Consider the following 19,008-nt stretch of genomic DNA (forward strand, 5'->3'; position numbering starts at 1 on the left):
CGATTAGCAATCACGCCGTTGGCACAAGCGACAGTTGATTCAATTTGTCGCGAGCGGAGTTTGTGGAGCGACGTCTGCAAATCTCTCTCCTAAATGGTCAACCCGAGAGATGAGGACGCAGCTGATTGGCTGCGAAGCTCGAGAAGCCCCGCCCCGCCGAAGCCTGGACCAGTGACGGCATCTTTAAAGCCGGCGGCCGGGCGCGCGCCTGCGGAGTGTTGTGCTTGAGATCGGGAAGCGCTCGCGGGGACGTGCCGTAGCGCCGCTGTTTACGCTCGTTCCTCACACACTTGTCAGGCGAGATGTCTCGACCGCTGTCAGACCACGAGAAGAGGAAGCAGATTTCGGTGCGCGGACTCGCCGGCGTGGAGAACGTGACGGATCTGAAGAACAATTTCAACCGTCACCTGCACTTCACGCTCGTGAAGGACCGCAATGTGGCCACGAAGAGGGATTACTACTTCGCGCTGGCCAACACCGTGCGTGACCACCTGATCGGCCGCTGGATCCGCACGCAGCAGCACTACTACGAGAAGGACCCCAAGGTGAGCGGCTCGTGCTCGTGCGCGCACGCGCTGACCGGGAGGCGCGCAGCCAACCGGCGCCCCGAGAGTCGGGATGGCGACCTTGCGAGCCCAAGGTCCCGGTTTGGGATGCCACCATCTGCATCTCCTGCTGCTCATGGCATGCTGTCGTGTCCTGGCTTGACCGATGATGATGATGATGATGATGATTTTACTACGAATCGGCGCAGTAAAATTTATCCTGAAAGGTTATAACTGTACACAGTGTAACGTTCGCAGACAGACTCAGAATATAATAAATTACTGAGTAATTCGGGTAAAAACCGGCGAGTAGGAGCGGAAAAGCCGGGGCCCTGCAAGAGACACTCTGGTGTGTCTTAAAGCACACACACACACATACACACACACAGAGAGACACACATAGCCTAGGTGTAACTTTGCGGGGGGTAAGAGTCACGAGACACTAACTGATCATATAAGTAGCGTTGATGGACCGGACCTCTCTCTCTCTCTCTCTCTCACACACACACACACACACACACACACACACACGGCGGTAAAATAGTAACGTTTACTGATCCCTACTGTGATTAAGGTGGCCGCTTTGTGACGTCACTGCACAGAAGGTGTCTCGATCCAGGTTCGCATACTACATAGGAACTGGTCCTGTTTACAGTGATCTTTCTCTATTCCTTTTTTTTTTTTTTTTAATTAAATCCCCTCCTGACTTGTTACTGTATGTATTACTTTATAGATATTATTTTAGGGGATGTTCAGCGACACCCTCTGAGAACGGCGACATTCTCATAGAATCAGTTTGACCTCCATCCTTTCAGCCAATTTGTGGTAATAAAGGACTTGAGCTCCTTTCCTGTCTAATGTAGGTGTTGATACTGCCCAGCGGTACTGTCCCTGAGTGCTGGAAAGACAGGGGGCAGCTGGAAGTTCACTGGTAAGATCTGCTGTCTTTGGACCCTGAAGGTTGCAGGTTCAGATCCCACATCCGGCTGCAGTACCCTTGAGCAAGGTTCTTACCCTAAAATGCCCCAGCTGTATGAATGGGCCAGTAACTCTAAGTTCCTTTGGAGAAAAGGCATGAGCAGAATGAACATATGTAAAATCTTTCTATGTAAAGACTAAAATATAGATGTGAAAAGACAGACATGCTGCTCCTGGTCTCTTGTACAACCCAGTTCGGAGTGAAGAAAATGTACATTAAGTACTATAGTATATTTTGTGTGTGGAGAAAGAGCTTCCACCTGTAGAGGCATTTCACCGTCAGCATAAGGCCGTGACATTTGTGGTGCCCGAGCGGCGAGTTCAGGCCGGATCATTTTGGGATCCTGATCTGTTGCGGTAAAGTTGAAATATAAAAATACCCCTGACCTTTCCTTGCTCCGGTCCTCATGCCCATCTGCTGGATTCTGTCGATTCGTCCGCAGAGGAAAGATTTGCTTACTTCTGTCCAGTTGATACTCATCATCTGACTGCACATTTATTACTGTATTTCTAATGTAGCACATGTACAGCTTCACATTTCTGATGCATATTAAATATTACATCATCTCCTTAATAGGCTCATTCTTTTAGTCCCACAGATATGAGACCTTACATGACACTTATTAAAATTGTTTTATACTTTCAATGGGTTCCATTAACTAACTAGTACCTGTTTACATAGATACTTTAAATATTCTCCTCTTAATGCTTTTTTTTTTTTTTAGGTCCGCTGTGTCAATAAAGGTCAAAATCTGCAAGAAGCAATAAGATGCAACTGTAATTTTCAGATTATTATTATTGTTGTATTATTTTTTCCGAATAGTAGAGTATTGAAAATTTCAGTCCGTTTGGGGAATTAAATCCCATTACGTTTTCATCGACAAATAATGTTCAGATCTTTAAAGTTCATGTTTGAGAATAAATCTATATTTTAGAAAGTAATCTTAATTGCTTCCAACATTTTTGATTCAAGACTCCTGATGTCACAACTGTACTCAGTTTGTCATCCAGTGCTCCAGTTAGTGCAATAACATCTCGACTATTTTAATTGTGGCTCAGGACTGTAAATTTCAAATTTTTTTTTTTTTATACAGTCAGTAGGGTTGTGTGTGTGTGTGTGTGTGTGTGTGTGTGTGTGTGTGTGTGTGTGTGTGTGTGTGTGAGAGAGAGAGAGAGAGGGATGCTGGATTTTCAGTCTTAATGGTCTTGAGTACTTGCAGTCGCCCAGCTGTGGGTTGATGTGACTTTTCTTCCTTTTTTGGAGTCTTTTGCTCAGAATTTGTCAGGGAACGTAAACAAACTCAAACACACATTCAGCAACTGGCATTTTTCCAGGGTAATAAAACAAATTGTTACATTTTAAAGTTTGTTCAAGATTTTGCTCTAACCACATGGTCTGCCCCAGTTAAATCAAGAGAGAATTAAGGTGTGTGTGTGTGTGTGTGTGTGTGTGTGTGTGTGTGTGTGTGTGTGTGTGTGTGTGTGTGTGTGATCCCCCTTTGCCTTTCCAGCATGTGTTTTGAGGCGACACTGACCACACCCACGCAATTGACACAGCCTGTATAACCTTTGCTGAAGGATCCTCGACCGCCCTATTTTTATCCCGACCCAAATGACACGGTCACACAATCCCTGGGAGCCTCCCCTCCCGTTTCCTCCATGCTGTCGGTTTGTGCCGGAGCCTCTTTTGAATGGTGAAGGTCAAAACGTGAAATGTCAAAGGTTACGACTAGGCTCCGGTATCCATTTTCCCGCTGGAGTTCCTTACGGCGAAGACGGGCAGACATACAGTGAAGCCGTTCCTCGCAATCTCAGTCCTCCAGTTAAGCAGATGCAGCTGGTAGTGCAGTGGCTAGAGCCGCTGTCTTCGGACCCAAAGGTCACAGGTTCAAATCCCACCTATAGCTGTAGTATCCTGGAGCATGGTACTTTCCCTTAAATTACCCAGCTGTATAAATGGGTACATAACTGCAGGTAGACTTCTCACTTTGGAGAAAAACTTTGAATAAATGTGAGTTCCCTTGGACTTAGGTTATCATGGCATTTTCGATTAACTAAAAATTCACTAAGTACAGTAACGTGGCGCAGAAGAAATACAGGAAATGTTTGTGGGTTCTCATTAGAAACAGGGTTGGATTAGGGCTTCACAGTCCTGCTTCCTCCGGGGCTTGTCTGCAAGGGTCAACCGCTCAAGTAGAGTCATCGTCCCAGTAAAATCTTGGTGTTCTGCACAACAGGCTGTCCAACTTACTGAAAGTAACCGCAGAAACGTACAAACTCTGAAATAACCGAAATAATGTTCCTGTGGGTTTCTTCATGGATGCTCTGGTTTCTGCCCACAATTCAAAGACGCATGTTTCAGGTGAACTGATGACAGCAACTTGCCCATAATCTTTGCTTGTGTGTGTTACGTTACTCAAGTGTATAGATGGATTTAAAAAAAATTCAGCTTAGTGCATTTATCATTGTACGTTGCTTTGGAGATGAATAATTATAATAAGGAAGAAGTGCAGCCCTAAAGATAAGATGAATTAATACTGGGTGCATTTTCCCCTCTCTCTTCCTCCAGCGTGTGTACTACATTTCTCTGGAGTTCTACATGGGTCGTGCCCTGCAGAACACCATGGTAAACCTGGCTTTGGAGAATGCCTGTGATGAAGCAATGTACCAGGTAATGAAGCCTTAAAAAGCCGACGCCGACAGGTACAGCACACCTATCGGTGTGCGGGGGGGCTTATCGGGAGGAAAACATGGTAGACTGTGTATGTGTTTAGAAGGGACAGGTACATCCACTACTCTACACCCGTGGTTGATGGATCACCTACAGTATAGTTAGTCTGAAATCCAAATTTTTAATTCACTGTCTAGATAAACTTCTCAAACCCACACTTTGCATTAATTTTAGTGACTGTCTCCCACCCTACAGTGTAAATATGCCAATAATTATGTTATGTGTTTGTATACTAAGTCACTTATACACATTTTTAAGATGCTTTGGATAAATGAATAAAATAACTGGATATAGTTAAGTTAAAATAGAGTTAAAAAAGTTAAAATATGAGCCTTTGAGAGAAGTTTCTGGTACCATTGACAGACATCTGTCTTCAGCCATTCATTGTTCATCTCATATTTGTCTCTTTCAGATCGGTTTGGACATGGAGGAATTGGAGGACATGGAGGAAGATGCTGGCTTGGGCAACGGTGGTCTGGGACGTCTAGCTGGTCAGCTTTCCTCACTTTTCTGGAATGATGAGTTCATGCATTTTAGTGTCTCTGAAGAACCCGACAAAATCAATAGTGTCGAATCATGTCTTCGTCACCGCTGCGTAAATGTTAATAAATGTCTCAAAGAATTAGCACTCAGTACCTACGGGACTTGGTCATTCCAATACCCGAGCAAGCGCCCTGTGCTCCTATTCATCTGCCCACTTGGTGTTTCCGCCCACATGGGCTCCATAGTAGAAAGTCAGTAGGTTCTCCGTTTTCCCTCAGATGTGGTGGAACGAGCTCCCTCTGTCCCTCAGCGCTGCTGAATCCTGTAAAGCATTCAAGAAGGGTCTCGGAGCACATCTTTTGTGTGCACTGCTCTTGTGCCCTCCTGACAGCTGCATAAGTTTTTGTCATACCAGGTGTCATAATCATAGTGGGCAGCAGGTGGCGCAGCGGTTGCGGCTGTTGCTTTCACTCAAAGGTTCTAATCCCACCTCCTGCTGCAGTAGCCTTGGTCAAGGTACTTACTCCGATTACTCCAGGAAAAGCTGTCCAGCTGTATTCGTGGGTAAATCATTATAAGCGGCTTAACATGTCAGGTCATTTTGGTGAAAAGTGTCAGATGACGAATAAAGGATCTCATATTTCAGTTTCGACTATTGGCAGCTACTAGAGTAATGTACCGCACCAGAGCGGTGGTGTCGGACAAGCAAATTGCGCTTTAGTAATTGTCAGCATCTCAAGCTCTTTGTCCAATGAGAACTACACTTCTGTTGTATGTAGCTTTGGAAAAAGGTGTCTGCTGCGTGAATAAATTAAATAAATCGCATTAATAAACCAGCCATCACCTGGATGTCCCTCCTCTGTTATCTACAATACATTACCTTTACATTGATTCATTTACCTCTCTTTACTGTGCTCTGCAGCCTGCTTCCTTGATTCCATGGCTACCCTCGGCTTGGCTGCCTACGGATATGGAATCCGTTACGAGTTTGGCATTTTCAATCAGAAAATTGTCAGCGGCTGGCAGGTAAAAATGCTTGTTGTACGTTCTTGTGACTTTTTACCCGTTGGTCTAATGCGCTGTTGTGGTGTTTTTCGGAGATGTGCGTCTCCGGAGAAAACCATCTGCCAAATGAATAAATGTAAAAGTGAATATCATATATTGGAGCTTTGAGATCTGGACTCGCTGATCAACAGGTCGAGGAAGCGGACGACTGGCTGCGCTATGGCAACCCCTGGGAGAAGGCCCGTCCCGAGTACATGCGCCCTGTCCACTTCTACGGCAGGACAGAGCATCACCCGGACGGAGTGAAATGGGTGGACACTCAGGTGAGGCGATCGAAATGCTGCACCGGTGAAAGAGGAACTGCGTTAACGTAACTTTTGGCGTTTTTAACTGCGGTTTAACCCTTCAGGTTGTCCTGGCTCTGCCCTACGACACGCCTGTTCCGGGATACAGGAATAACGTTGTCAACACCATGCGACTGTGGTCTGCCAAGGCCCCCTGTGAATTCAGGCTGCAAGATTGTGAGTGAAGTGGTGCTAAATGGACAGATGGGTGGTCCGGTACACAGAGGGTTTGCTAGGAATTCTCAGCTCTATAGAATAGAGAGGATACGTTGAGGGGCCAAATGACCAGTCATCTAAGACACTTTTGAGGTAGTCCTCAACAACAAGAAAAATAAATGAATAAATCAAAGCGATCAAAGAATGGAGACAGTTGATTTATTTTGGGATATGACCCATCTACTGAACACAGTTGTGCTTTAAAATACAGTTTTGACATGTGTATAATGTTGCTGCTTTTTGCATGAATTTATTCAATGCTTTACCCAAGTGAACCCTGGGAAATAAGAGGGCCGAGTCATTCCGCTTCGTCATCTTTCCGCTTAACAGGTTGGCTTCAATTTAGGGGGATAAAAAGATCAGGCAACGCTATAATAAATAAAAATGCTCCTCACACCTTCTTCACACTTCCATCAATCTGTTATCAAGGCCATCATGGTCTGCTGTATCTTCAACTATATATGGCATGAGGAGGGGTAGACGCTTTTTATTTTTATTCACTTCAAACTATATTAGAATTAAAGTTCTTTCAAAAAGACTGAAGATAGAGATGTATCATCTCCACCATGTCCCTTTTCGTACTGTTGATCCACTGACTCCATAAGCCTGTGTGCCGTTTGCCAGCTTTGGGTCGCTTTCACTTTTCTCTACACAGTCAATGAAAGTTTAACGAAACACATGTCCCTCCATTTGTTTACGAGTAAGTTTAGACAAAACTTTTGATACAGCTATAGAAAATAAAATTCTTCAGATTGTTTTATTTTAAAATGTGTATTTGTGCTACATCACGATTAAGACTAATTTGAAGTGACTGAGTAAAAATTCTTCATGAACTCCCACTGGATGCTGATTCATTCGTCCCATAAATATGTGCAACTTTCTTTCTCTTGTTGTTGATCACCAACACTGAGGGTTAAATACAACTGAACTTGAAAATGTCCACATCTTTGAAAATGTGTAACACAAATGTAAGTAAGATGAGGAACTAGTGCATTTTAAAATTGCTATTTCTTATATTTTGACTACCCCACATAAGAAATTAACCTCAAGGTGTGATTTCTCTGAAGAAACTAGCTCTTATGCAGTTGATTATGTTGAAAAATATGTATATTGCATTTCTGTTTATGTAGACGATACTTATTGTGACTTATTTTGAAATGTATTTCTTGAACAGTCAATGTTGGTGGCTACGTTGAGGCTGTGCTGGACAAGAACTTGGCTGAGAACATTTCCCGTGTGCTCTACCCCAACGACAATGTGAGCTCCTCACAACTTCCAAGTGCCGTTCGTAGAATTATGGGCTGGATTATTATGAGACATGTTGGTGACCTGCAATGGCAGGAAATGATTGTGGTGGTGGTGGTGATGATGATGATGATGATGATGGTGGTGGTGTTTCTCACTACTTTGTTTCTGGCTCAGTTCTTTGAAGGCAAGGAGCTGCGTCTGAAACAGGAGTACTTTGTTGTGGCGGCCACTCTTCAGGACATCATCCGTCGCTACAAGACCTCCAAGTTCGGCTCCATGGAGGCGGTCCGGACAGACCTCGACGGCCTGCCCAACAAGGTGAGGACACCATGCTGCTTAAGCAATGGTGCTGGAGACAAAGGAAGACAGTGGTTTGATTTCTGGTGCTGTAGGTATTCAATTTAAAATGTGAGTTGGTGACTCTGACCCCCCCCCCCCGCCATGCTTCTGAGATAGTCCTTATGAGCACTGCAACCCTGATTTGGGCAATCAGTAAAGGGAAGTGAATAATTGTAGATATATCTGAGATTTTATACCACGTAATCCATAATTAAACTCAGTGATTCATATCTGTATTGTAAAGGTTTTATTTGTGAGGATAATAAAGTTGAAAGCAGCTGAGCAGGTTACGAAGATTAGGATTTATTTTAAGTGAGAGCATTAAAACTAAAACATTTAAAATTTCTCTTAGGAGAAAAGAAAAAAAACCTAATGTCTGAATATTTTTATTATAGCCTTTTCTGAGGTTTTAGCAGAACCCAATGAGCAAATAGACATTTGGAGTATTAAGGCTTTATTAATTGTGATTTAATGGCAAAGCGACTTTGGATTCATCAACAGTCTTCCAAGTGACGTCCTCTGTCCCGCATTCAGGTTGCGATCCAACTCAACGACACCCACCCGGCACTGGCCATCCCTGAGCTTATGAGGGTCTTGGTGGATGAGGAGATGCTCACCTGGGAGAATGTAAGTGCTGCAGACTCCTGTGTTTCATGTCCTTGTCCGTCAGTGGCCGAATGATGTCCTCTGTGAGGGCGGTGCGTAAGGCCATGACGTTCGCCCTGCGTTTGTTGCTCTGTGCCGTCTGTCAAACTGGACAACTTTCTCACTTCGTCTCCCTCGCTGCCTAAGATCCTGGGAGTGGTGATGGACTCCACTGTCTTTCTCTCAACGTATCAAAGCCACAATCCAGACCTTCCAGTACGTCCTGCATAACATCCGCAGGATCCGCCCTCATCTCACAACTTCTGCTCCAGGCCATGGTGATTCCGCCTGGACCATTGCTGCTCTCTCCTGTTTCACCTTCCGGCCTCTGCTACCAAACCTGTCCAGCTGATCAGAACGCCGCTGTACGACTTGTTTGACCTCCTGAAGCGTTCCCATGTACCCTTCCCCCGTCTCTTCTCTGGCTCCCTATAGTTCTCCGATTTAACACGCTGGTTATAGCCGTGAAGACCATTAATGGATCTGCTCCCCAATATCTGCAAGACCTGATCACCCCAACCAGACTGCTACACTCCTCCTGCCCACCTGCTGGTCTCACACAGAAATAGTCCAAAACCAGAAGTACAAAGGTTTTCAATTCTGGCTCTGATATGGTGGAAGGAAATCCCCCTGTCACTCAGAACTGCTGAATTTCTATATAAATTTTAAAGTTCTCAAAACTCACTTCTTTTAGACCCACTTCACCCGATCTTGTAAGTGCTTAAATATGAAAATGCTCAATTATTAATGTTTAATAATTGATAATCCTTTATGCAGATACTTATTTAATCCATCCATCCGTTGTCAACAACCGCTAGTCCTGAAAGGCCAAAGGGGGAGGGGACACACCCAGGATGGGACCCCAGTCCATCGCAAGGCACCCCAAACAGGGCTTGAACCCCAGACCCGCCACACAGCAGCCAAACCCACTGCGCCTCACCTACTCATTTAATGTTTACTGGGTTACACCGCGGTATTTGACAAATGCACTGCACTACAGACTCACATCTTCGTCCAAATCTCTCCTTCTGTTGATGCACTGCACTTTTTGCTTTGTTCTCTGAGATGTTAATTGATTTGGAGAGATGAGTTGAGTCTCCCTGGTCATGACGACAGGTGGCATTAGATTGCTAAGAATTGCTGTGTAATGACACAGCAACGTGTGTGTGTGTGTGTGTGTGTGTGTGTGTGTGTGTGTGTGTGTGTGTGTGTGTGGGGGGGGGGGTGTTGCTTACTATACCAAGGCTGTGTACCGTAAAGAAGAGCTGCAATTGCAGTTGTGTGGCTGAACTGTTAACCCTGGGTTTGCCACTGCCCCCCCCAGGCCTGGGACATCTGCGTGCGCACATGTGCGTACACCAATCACACCGTGCTCCCTGAGGCCCTGGAGCGTTGGCCCATTGACTTGTTCCAGCAGCTTCTCCCCCGACACCTTGAGATCATTTATGAGATCAACCGGCGCCACTTGGAGGTGAGGAGTGACTCTGTGCAAAGTTATGCAGAACTCTGTCATCAGCATTTAATAATTATGTGTATGTGTGTTTGACCAAGGTACTTACCCTAAATTACTCCATTAAAACTACCCAGCTGTACAAATGGATAAATACCTTAATATTGTAAGTTGCTTTGGAGAAGAGATTTATCATCAGATAAATGAGTAAATGTAAAAAGGTACAAGTGCACTAGAGCGGGAGGTGGGATTCAAACCCCCGTTCTGTTCTAGGACATTAACGCCAACTGCTACACATCCTGCTGCAACTTAACGCTAACTTTTAGAAATGGATTCATTTAAATGCATAATTTCAGCATGAACTCAATTATTGAAATCGTACAAACTTTTTTTTTTTTTAGTAATAAAAGCGTCACACTGACACAAGTATAACGTTCGTCTCGGAGTCGAACGAAGATGTAACGTGAAACACTGGGCAACGCCGCGCAGCACCTCCTTATAGCAGCGCGTTTGAGTTCTCCGAAGAGCACGAGTTGTGCATAACCTTGATCTTGTGGACTTTATTGATTTATTTTTCTTTTTATTCCCCCCCCCGCAAACATTTGGGAACTACACCATCAAAATTTCTCCATCCAGGGGAAGGAATTCAGTTCAATTCAATTCAATTCAGTTTCCTTTTTATAGAGCTCTTCTCACAGAGTGACAGTGTTTTAACACAGACATAAGGCAATAAAACCAAATACATCAGATAAGAAACAAACAAGACAGCTGACTACCATAATATAGTACTTTTACAGAGCAATAAGTTTTCCTACTGGCCACGGAGGAACGGAACAAAAACTACCAGCTGAAAATTGAAGGAGTTTTTTTAATAAAAAAAAAAAAAAAAACCTCTGAGGGTCAAAGGGCCAGTGGCTGCCCACCCTTCCTGGCCATTCTAGGTTAAGTAACAATTCCAAACCAGTTAACAAGTAACAACGATATTGTTGCTATAAAGTATCTTGAATCCCCAACTCAGCATGGTATGTCTCGTCCGTCATGGTAGTTGGTCATCTTCAGTCAGCATGGAATTTGTCTCTGACCCCTGGCCGATCTCCTCAAGCCTTATGTAGCGAGACGGTGCTCGACAAGAAGGAAGAACAGAGGTAGTAATTTGTAACTTAAACAAGTCAATTTAATGCACATTGGTATAAAGGTGGTTAAAAACAAACACAGGTAAATGGAATCAGTGCCACAACCCTGCAGTTGCTCATAATAATGAACGAATGAGTTAAATTTTGCGGGGGAAAAAAAAAGAGAGCATGTTGCTGCAGCTTTACTGTATGTACCAAAGAAGAGTAGTGGGCATAAAGTTATCGACTGAAAGGGAAAATATTTCATGAGTTTGGAGCCCTGTACCATAAGGCTTCATCCATTTCTGCGTTCTTGGTATTAAAAAAAAAAAAACCCCTTATTCTTCTAATAAGATCTGGATGTCTTTTCTGCTCTGCCCCCCCTTTCCACCGCTGCTTTTTTTGCCTCTCCGACTTCTCACTGCCAGCATTTGTCTGTTGTGCGCAGCGCGTGGCGTCTTTGTATCCCGGTGACGTCGACCGCATGCGTCGCATGTCGCTGATTGAGGAGGGAGGCCAGAAGAGGGTCAACATGGCCCACCTGTGCATCGTTGGATCCCACGCGGTCAACGGAGTTGCTCGTATTCACTCTGACATCCTCAAGGCCACAGTGTAGGTGCTCTGTGTGCATGCAGAGGCAGAGAGACTTTCTTCCAGGATATTTAACATGGTACTAGAGGTCTAAACCCTTGCTGTTTTTCCTTTCAGCTGGGCAGTAGACCACTGGTTAAACTCTTAATTGCACAAATTTTCTTACCTTTTAGCGGTGTAAGGTGAGCCGAACAACCCGCCGCCCTTGGTGACGTGGTGATGCGACTCTGTAGAGCCATTTCTGCTTATGGCTGTAGTTATCTAGGATGTATTCACTGCACATTTCTATGTAAGATGTGGAAAATGGTAGTTGAAAAGTACTTCATAGTTGACATTGGACAATGAAGAGCAGTTTACCCTTCTCTCCTGCACCTGGAGGTTTTACCCTGGATCGGTCCAGGGAACCATCTTCGGTGGCAGGAGTCTGATCACTTGTGCTTGTTTTCTCCTCAGTTTCAAGGACTTCTATGAAATGGACCCATACAAGTTCCAGAACAAGACCAATGGAATCACCCCACGCCGATGGCTGGTCATGTGCAACCCTGGACTTGCAGAGGTCATTGCTGAGGTGAGAGCATTTTCTTTGTTGTATACACCAGTTTTGCTACATTTTTTACGAGATATTTCACACTTCGGCAATTTTCTCCAGCATATATGAGCACCTTGCTCAAGTGTACAGTGACAGTTCAGTGCATGAGGTCTGTGCCAACAACCTGTAGGCTCTAAGTTCTATGCACTTAATCAATCAACAGCTCCTTTGTAGCTGGTATCATGGTGTCTCAGTAGTAGCTCCTCTGCCCAACATTATAATTTCTGCATAGATTATTGCTGTAAAAATGGGATTGCTGTGTGTGTGTGTGTGTGTGTGTGTGTCTTTGCATATCAGAGAATTGGAGATGACTTCATTCGTGATCTGGACCAGCTGAAGAAGCTCATAAAGTTTGTTAACGACGATGCTTTCATCCGAGACGTTGCCAAGGTCAAACAAGTAAGGCCCTTTAAAATAATTTTTACCATTGCCAAAAATTGCCGGAAGGTTCCTGGAACATGTTAGGAAATACAAGATGCTTTAGCGCAATCTCAAACTCCAGGCGTGGCCAGTAGTGCTGATGCCTCACAGCCCCTCGGCTGGGAATTTGGAAGTGGCTTCATATTGAAAACTATTCCCCAGTGGCATCTGCATGTTCTCCATGTGTTCCAGTTGGTTTCGTCTGGGTAGTCCGGTTTATTCCCATTGTCTAGAGCCCTGCGTTTCAGCCGAATCAATGACTCTAAATTTCCCAGAGTGTCTGCGATGAGTGTGCAAAGTAAAATGGTGTCCTGTCCAAATTTACCGTGCCGGAAGCTCTACGTATGTGGGATAGGCTCCGACCACCGCAACCCTGCATGGGACACATTGTTACAGGTGATGGATGCATGTATAGAGTCGTGCTCTTGAATCCCAAGTTAAAGCCAGGTCTTTGTTGGCCAATCTGCTCCTAATCACATGGCACGTGAATTGCGATGAGGCTGGTGCTTCCGTTGCCATTTAGCATCTGCCAAGCATGCGTTCCACTTTCAGGAGAACAAGATGAAGTTTGCTGTGCACCTGGAGGAACACTACAAGGTGAAAATCAACCCCAACTCAATGTTTGACCTTCAAGTCAAGAGAATCCATGAGTACAAGAGACAGCTCCTCAACTGCCTTCATATCATCACCTTCTACAACCGTGAGAGCTCTCAGCCCACCTCTTTGCAATGGTCTCACACATAGTGGATGTGCTTTTTAGATGGTTTGCTGATTTGGTTTTTCTCAGGCATCAAGAAGGAACCCAATAAACACTGGACACCCAGAACCATCATGATTGGAGGGAAGGTGAGCTTCCTTTCTCATCACATCACCGTTTTGTGTGCGTCTACATCTACCTGTGTGTGAGAGCAGCACCTCGTAACCTGTGTGTTCTGCTTTACATCCAGGCCGCTCCAGGTTACCACACTGCCAAGATGATCATAAGGCTCATCACCGCAATCGGAGAAATTGTCAACAACGACCCCGTGGTGGGCGACCGTCTCAAAGTCATCTTCCTGGAGAACTACAGGGTCACGTTAGCTGAGAAAGGTGCTTGATATTGGGTTCCTCCACCTGCGCTGCTGTACTCTCAGGGGTGAGTGTCTCCACATTAGGTCTTATTCCTTGCTCTCCTTCACTGCTCAGCCATTCCAGCAGCTGACCTGTCGGAGCAGATCTCCACCGCTGGCACAGAGGCCTCCGGCACAGGGAACATGAAGTTCATGCTGAATGGGGCCCTCACCATTGGCACCATGGATGGCGCTAACGTAGAGATGGCGGAGGAGGCTGGGGAGGACAATCTCTTCATTTTTGGCATGAGGGTAGATGATGTTGAAGCTATGGACAGAAAGGGGTAAGTGACCTGTGACATAAGAGCAAAGGTTAATGGTGCAAAAGACGTTGAGTCCAAGCTGAAGAACATTGATTGAGGAAAACGAGGCTACGGCTAGACATGAACAAAAGACACAACAGCATTTGTGATGAGCACTTATGGGAGCGAAAACCTGTGATTGCAATGGTCGCAGATACAACGCTCTCGAGTACTACAACCGTATTCCGGAGCTGAAGCAGGCCATCGACCAGATTGCTGGAGGGTTCTTCAGCCCCAAGCAACCCGACCTCTTCAAGGATATTGTTAGCCTTCTAATGTACCATGACAGGTAGGGATGTCCTGTGGTGTGCAAGATATTCAATTCAACCCAACTTATTTTGATAGAGCCCTCTCTAAAATCTCACACACACACACAGAGCGTGCTCCCTTTTTAATGCAGCTTCCCAATAGTGGGTGTTTACTCACTAACTTCTTACCCTTGCGTTCGTCAATTAGTGTCTTCACCTCTTCTGCCCAGGTTTAAGGTGTTTGCTGACTATGGAGACTACATCAAATGCCAGGAGAAAGTCAGTGCCTTGTACAAGGTCAGTGTGTGTAAAGTGCTGTGGAGGTGTTAGGGTTTTTAGGAGACCTTTAGGCCAAATCCATAATTTTCATCTGCTGTATGACTTATCAAAATGTGCCTCCAGTGATTCTTAAATGAAGTATCAGACTTATTACTTCTGTCTTGTAACGCAAGTGAATTGTGTGTAAACTTTTCGTAGGAAATTGCAGCTTAGGTTCCTTAACGGCAGCCGTTACGTCTGCCCCGGCTCTTTTTAATGATTTTTTTATTGTGCCTGCACTTCCAACAGAACGCCAAGGAATGGACCAAGAAGGTGATCTATAACATTGCTGGCTGCGGTAAATTTTCCAGTGACCGCACTATTGCCCAGTACGCTCGTGAGATATGGGGGATGGAACCATCCCTGGAGAAGTTTCCTGCTCCAGATGAGAAACGTTAAATGGACCCACCTCGAAAGCTTCCATCTTGCTCGAAAACAATCTCAGAAATTCAGATAAAATAACAGTAATGAGTAGAGCACTCCCACACATAACCACTTCTTAGAAGCCAGTGCTTTTTTTTTTTTTTTCCCCCGACAGGTACTGCATGACCTTAGCGACCCCAGTCTAGCCCCGGTAGTTACTTTTATATTGGCATGACACTGGCAGCTGGCCACTTTACAAAAGGTTCAATATTGATTTTGTCAATGTTCTAATGTTTCACCCACTGAGAGTTTAACAGAGATAATACCTTGCTTGTGTTGAGCCGACAGCTTGGCACTTGTACATCCCGCACACAAAGCGACTTGTAAACGTATTATGGACTAAAGTGTCATACAAAGACAAAGGTTATAGATCTGCCAGACGGGATTTATCCACGTACCTCAAACCATGTTTCAAAGTCTGTGGAAACGACCCCATGGATGTTTACTCTGACAGTAGTGTCACTTACACTGTTGCCTGAGTGACTGTGATTTTCATCATCCTGACAGTTCTGTGTTTTAAATTTGTTTTCTGAATTGATGAATTTTTAGTGCCGCTGCCCTTCTTGCTCCTCCTTGCTCAAGGAAAGCACTTGGTCTCGATCTGTCATGGACTGAGATTCTTTGTTTTTCTTTTTCATAAATAGAAAGACTTTTCGATCCTTTGCAATGAGATGCTACAATAATCGTCTGTGGGTGTCGGAGTTTAAAATGTGCTGCTGCTTTTGTTTTTTTTTTTTCTCCTTCTGAGCTCTGGGGGAAACGGCATTAGAGAAAGGTAGAGGAGCTGGTTCTTGGTCAAAGATTGATTTTACAGTAAAATCTCTCACCACCTGATTCCCCATTTATGGGCCATTTGGAAGAATAAACCCTGTGAGACGATTTCCAAGTACCGGGAGGACTGAGGGTAAGAAATACCCCTCTATCCTGCGGTTGGGGCTTCGTCCGCCACAGGCTCGGTCTTCACCCGACTGCTTGACTGATGTGAACTTGTCGTGGGACACCACTTGTACCATTTCACTTAACAAAGCTTTTGTCACACAGCAAAAGGCCATTAAAATGCCACCAATACAAGTCCCTCTCTGTCTGTCTGTTTCATTATGGCATTTAGTCACAGTTGCATAGACTTTAACTTGTTTCCTTAGTTTTCACTTCGACCGGGTGAAGTACGTCGCAGAACGGTGTTGCCACCACTCTTTGGATGTCACTGGAACCTTCTCGCTGATTTGCTGAAACTGGACTTGCAGCCCCAACCGTTTCAAAGCTTGCATTTCTTCAGTGGTTCGCGCACAATGTTACCCTGCGTCACAAAGGTCAGCGTGTGAAAAGTCAAGTCATACTAATGAAGATTATTTTCAGAATTTATATAAGTGTCTGTGGTTTGCAGACTTAATGATTGATTTTTTTTTTTTTTTTTTTTTTTTTTTTTTTTTTTTTTTTTTTTTTTTGCTGTTAGAAGTGAAAGGGGACTTTTCACCTTATACCTTTAGTGGGATAATCTCATTGCTTATCCAGTCAGTGTCTTTATTTCTGAAATAACCTCACTCTCAAATCACAGGCTCTTTTCTGCACATTTCCTCAGTTTTTCACCTCTTCCATTAACTGTCAGGTGAAATCCTGAAGAAGTAAAATGCTGACATTTACAAGGCTGGAGGGTGAGGGGATGCACACGCAGGACGGAACGCCAGTCCATCACAAGGAACCCCAAGTAGGGCTCGAACCCCAGGCCTGCCAGAGAGGACCTGGGACCCAGCCAAACCTACTGCACCACCATGCCCCCTGTGCTCATATAGTGTTCTAGTTATATTAACTGATGTATATTTAGGACTCCTGGGGTGAAAACTCATGAGTGTGATTTACACTAATTTTCTTTGGTGAAAAACCAAGCAGATGAGGGGGGTAGAAAAATGTCCTGGTTCAGATATTAGTGCTTGAACATCCAAAACTTTTCTCTAATGTCCACTGCTGATATCGGACAAAACGTTAGAAAGATCGCACGAAAAATAACTTGAAAATAATGGTTGCACAAGCAACAGGGTAGAAGGGTCATTTTCGGTTGGTTAGAAATCACTGTATACAAGATATTAAAGTCCGTAAACACTTGAATAAGTTTGTATAGACACATCACGATTAATGGAGTGCAGGAGAGGTCAAGCAGTGCTTGGAGTGCAGATTATTATGTAATGTGACGGTGCAAGGAAAACGGTGGAGTGACCAACAGAGGTAGGAATGTCACCAACAAGGAAAAGCTGCATCAAAGAGGATCAGCGGCTGCGGTTCAAAGCCTCCTGGTGGGGATAAATGTGCACTTTTATGCGATGAGGAGGGAACAAAAGGATGGTGGCACAACACCGGGGTGGTGTGAGAGGATGTGGGTTCGATCCCCACTCGGGCTGTGTGGCGTTTGCATGTTCTCCCTGTGTCTGTGTGGGTTTCCTCCGGGTGCTCTGGTTTCCTCCCACACTCCCAATACATGCTGTTCAGGTTCCCCCATTGTGTGTGTGTGTGTTCCACTGATGTATGGATGAGTGACCCAGTGTAAGTAGTGTATCTAGCAGTGTAAGTCACCGCGGTGAATAAGGTGTGTGGGCTCATAACACTACATAGAGTTCATTGGAAGTCTCTTTGGAAAAAGGGTCTTATAAGTAAATGTGATGTATATATGGTAAGTATGTACTAGTTGTATTTTTACATCAACCATATAATTCTTGTATCTTTGTGATGAGAACTTTCAAATTTTTTTTTTTGCCGCAACTTTCTCCAATAGGATTTGGTGAAAAGTGATGGTCTTTGTAATAAAATGTTAAAATTATGTTGAATTATACTCAGAATGTGAAAGTAAGGAACTATGCAGGGAATGGAACAAATTACATAACAATTGGCTGGCTGCCCTGGAAAATAATCAGTCATTGCTATTTGAGTTATCATCTTTGGTATGTTGCATTTTAGATTTAAAAATCTTAATTTTCTCCAGCTATTGACCTGTGTGTTTTTGTTCATTCACTGCTCAGTTAGCGAAGCTTCTTAATTTTAGGGCGTTGATTTTAACTTCAGTGCAACACATGTAATGCATCCCCACTTAAACGTTCCTAAAGACTCGTGTGCTTTTATAAGGGAAAATAGGAATTGGAATATAGTATGTAAATGAGATTTTGTTCCTAATTTCTAGGGTTCCAGTAATTGTGCCCTGTGTGTTTTGGGGGGGAGCGGGGGTGCGGTGGCGCAGTGGGTTGGACCGCAGTCCTGCTCTCCGGTGGGTCTGGGGTTCGAGTCCCGCTTGGGGTGCCTTGCGGCGGACTGGCGTCCCGTCCTGGGTGTGTCCCCTTCCCCCTCCGGCCTTACGCCCTGTGTTGCCGGGTAGGCTCCGGTTCCCCGTGACCCCGTAAGGGACAAGCGGTTCTGAAAATGTGTGTGTGTGTGTGTGTGTGTGTGTGTGTGTGTGTGTGTGTGTGTGTGTGTGTGTGTGTTTTGGGGGAAATTTTTTATTTTTTTTTTGTGAGGTTTTTCTTTTTCTAAAAAGTTACATTTCCGTGGAGATATTTTTTCTAGTCTTTTTCTGCTCATCTTTACCAAGGGTGCCAATAATTCTGGAGGGCCCCGTATACAGCGGTTCATCCTGAGCTTTCATTCTGTTTGCCGTACAGCAGGGAAAGTGACAGAACAGGCGAAGCTCCAGAAAACGACCACAAGTAATCATTTGCTGTGACTCCGTGTCTCTCCTACTCTTGATTGATGGCGTGTTTTGGCCTTGACTGATCGCACCGTCCTGAGAAAAAAAGCCACGTTTGTTTTGTGAATCATCTGAACGTTCGCCAGTGCTGTTGACCGATGATTTGCTGACCACCTGCGGTTGATAAGGCTTTTTCAGAGAGATCGTTCTGTTCTTTGCTCTTGCAGCAGTTAAAAAGGGTGCTC

General features: G+C 44.6%; 1 protein-coding gene across 1 annotated transcript; it reads left to right on the forward strand.

Moving 5' to 3' along the window:
- Positions 1-218: 218 nt before the first annotated feature.
- Positions 219-16,170, forward strand: LOC108934411 (glycogen phosphorylase, muscle form-like). Its single transcript, XM_018752191.1, has 20 exons — positions 219-545; positions 4,093-4,194; positions 4,667-4,745; positions 5,660-5,763; positions 5,934-6,065; positions 6,152-6,263; positions 7,477-7,559; positions 7,725-7,868; positions 8,424-8,516; positions 9,859-10,005; positions 11,545-11,708; positions 12,141-12,255; positions 12,574-12,675; positions 13,249-13,396; positions 13,484-13,542; positions 13,644-13,785; positions 13,882-14,089; positions 14,262-14,396; positions 14,586-14,652; positions 14,923-16,170. Exons 1-20 carry the CDS (start codon positions 303-305, stop codon positions 15,070-15,072), a joined length of 2,529 nt encoding a protein of 842 aa, XP_018607707.1. The 5' UTR covers positions 219-302; the 3' UTR covers positions 15,073-16,170.
- The last annotated feature ends 2,838 nt before the right edge of the window (positions 16,171-19,008 follow it).

Source organism: Scleropages formosus, chromosome 4, assembly GCF_900964775.1.
Source record: "Scleropages formosus chromosome 4, fSclFor1.1, whole genome shotgun sequence".
In the NCBI taxonomy this organism is placed as follows: Eukaryota; Metazoa; Chordata; class Actinopteri; order Osteoglossiformes; family Osteoglossidae; genus Scleropages; species Scleropages formosus.

Bases quoted from the DNA above. Each gene is read 5' to 3' on its own strand.
- LOC108934411 (XM_018752191.1), top strand. From the start codon at position 303: ATGTCTCGACCGCTGTCAGACCACGAGAAGAGGAAGCAGATTTCGGTG. The intron at 6,264-7,476 runs GTGAGTGAAGTG...TTTCTTGAACAG, and splicing joins TGAATTCAGGCTGCAAGATT to TCAATGTTGGTGGCTACGTT. The intron at 13,543-13,643 runs GTGAGCTTCCTT...CTTTACATCCAG, and splicing joins CCATCATGATTGGAGGGAAG to GCCGCTCCAGGTTACCACAC.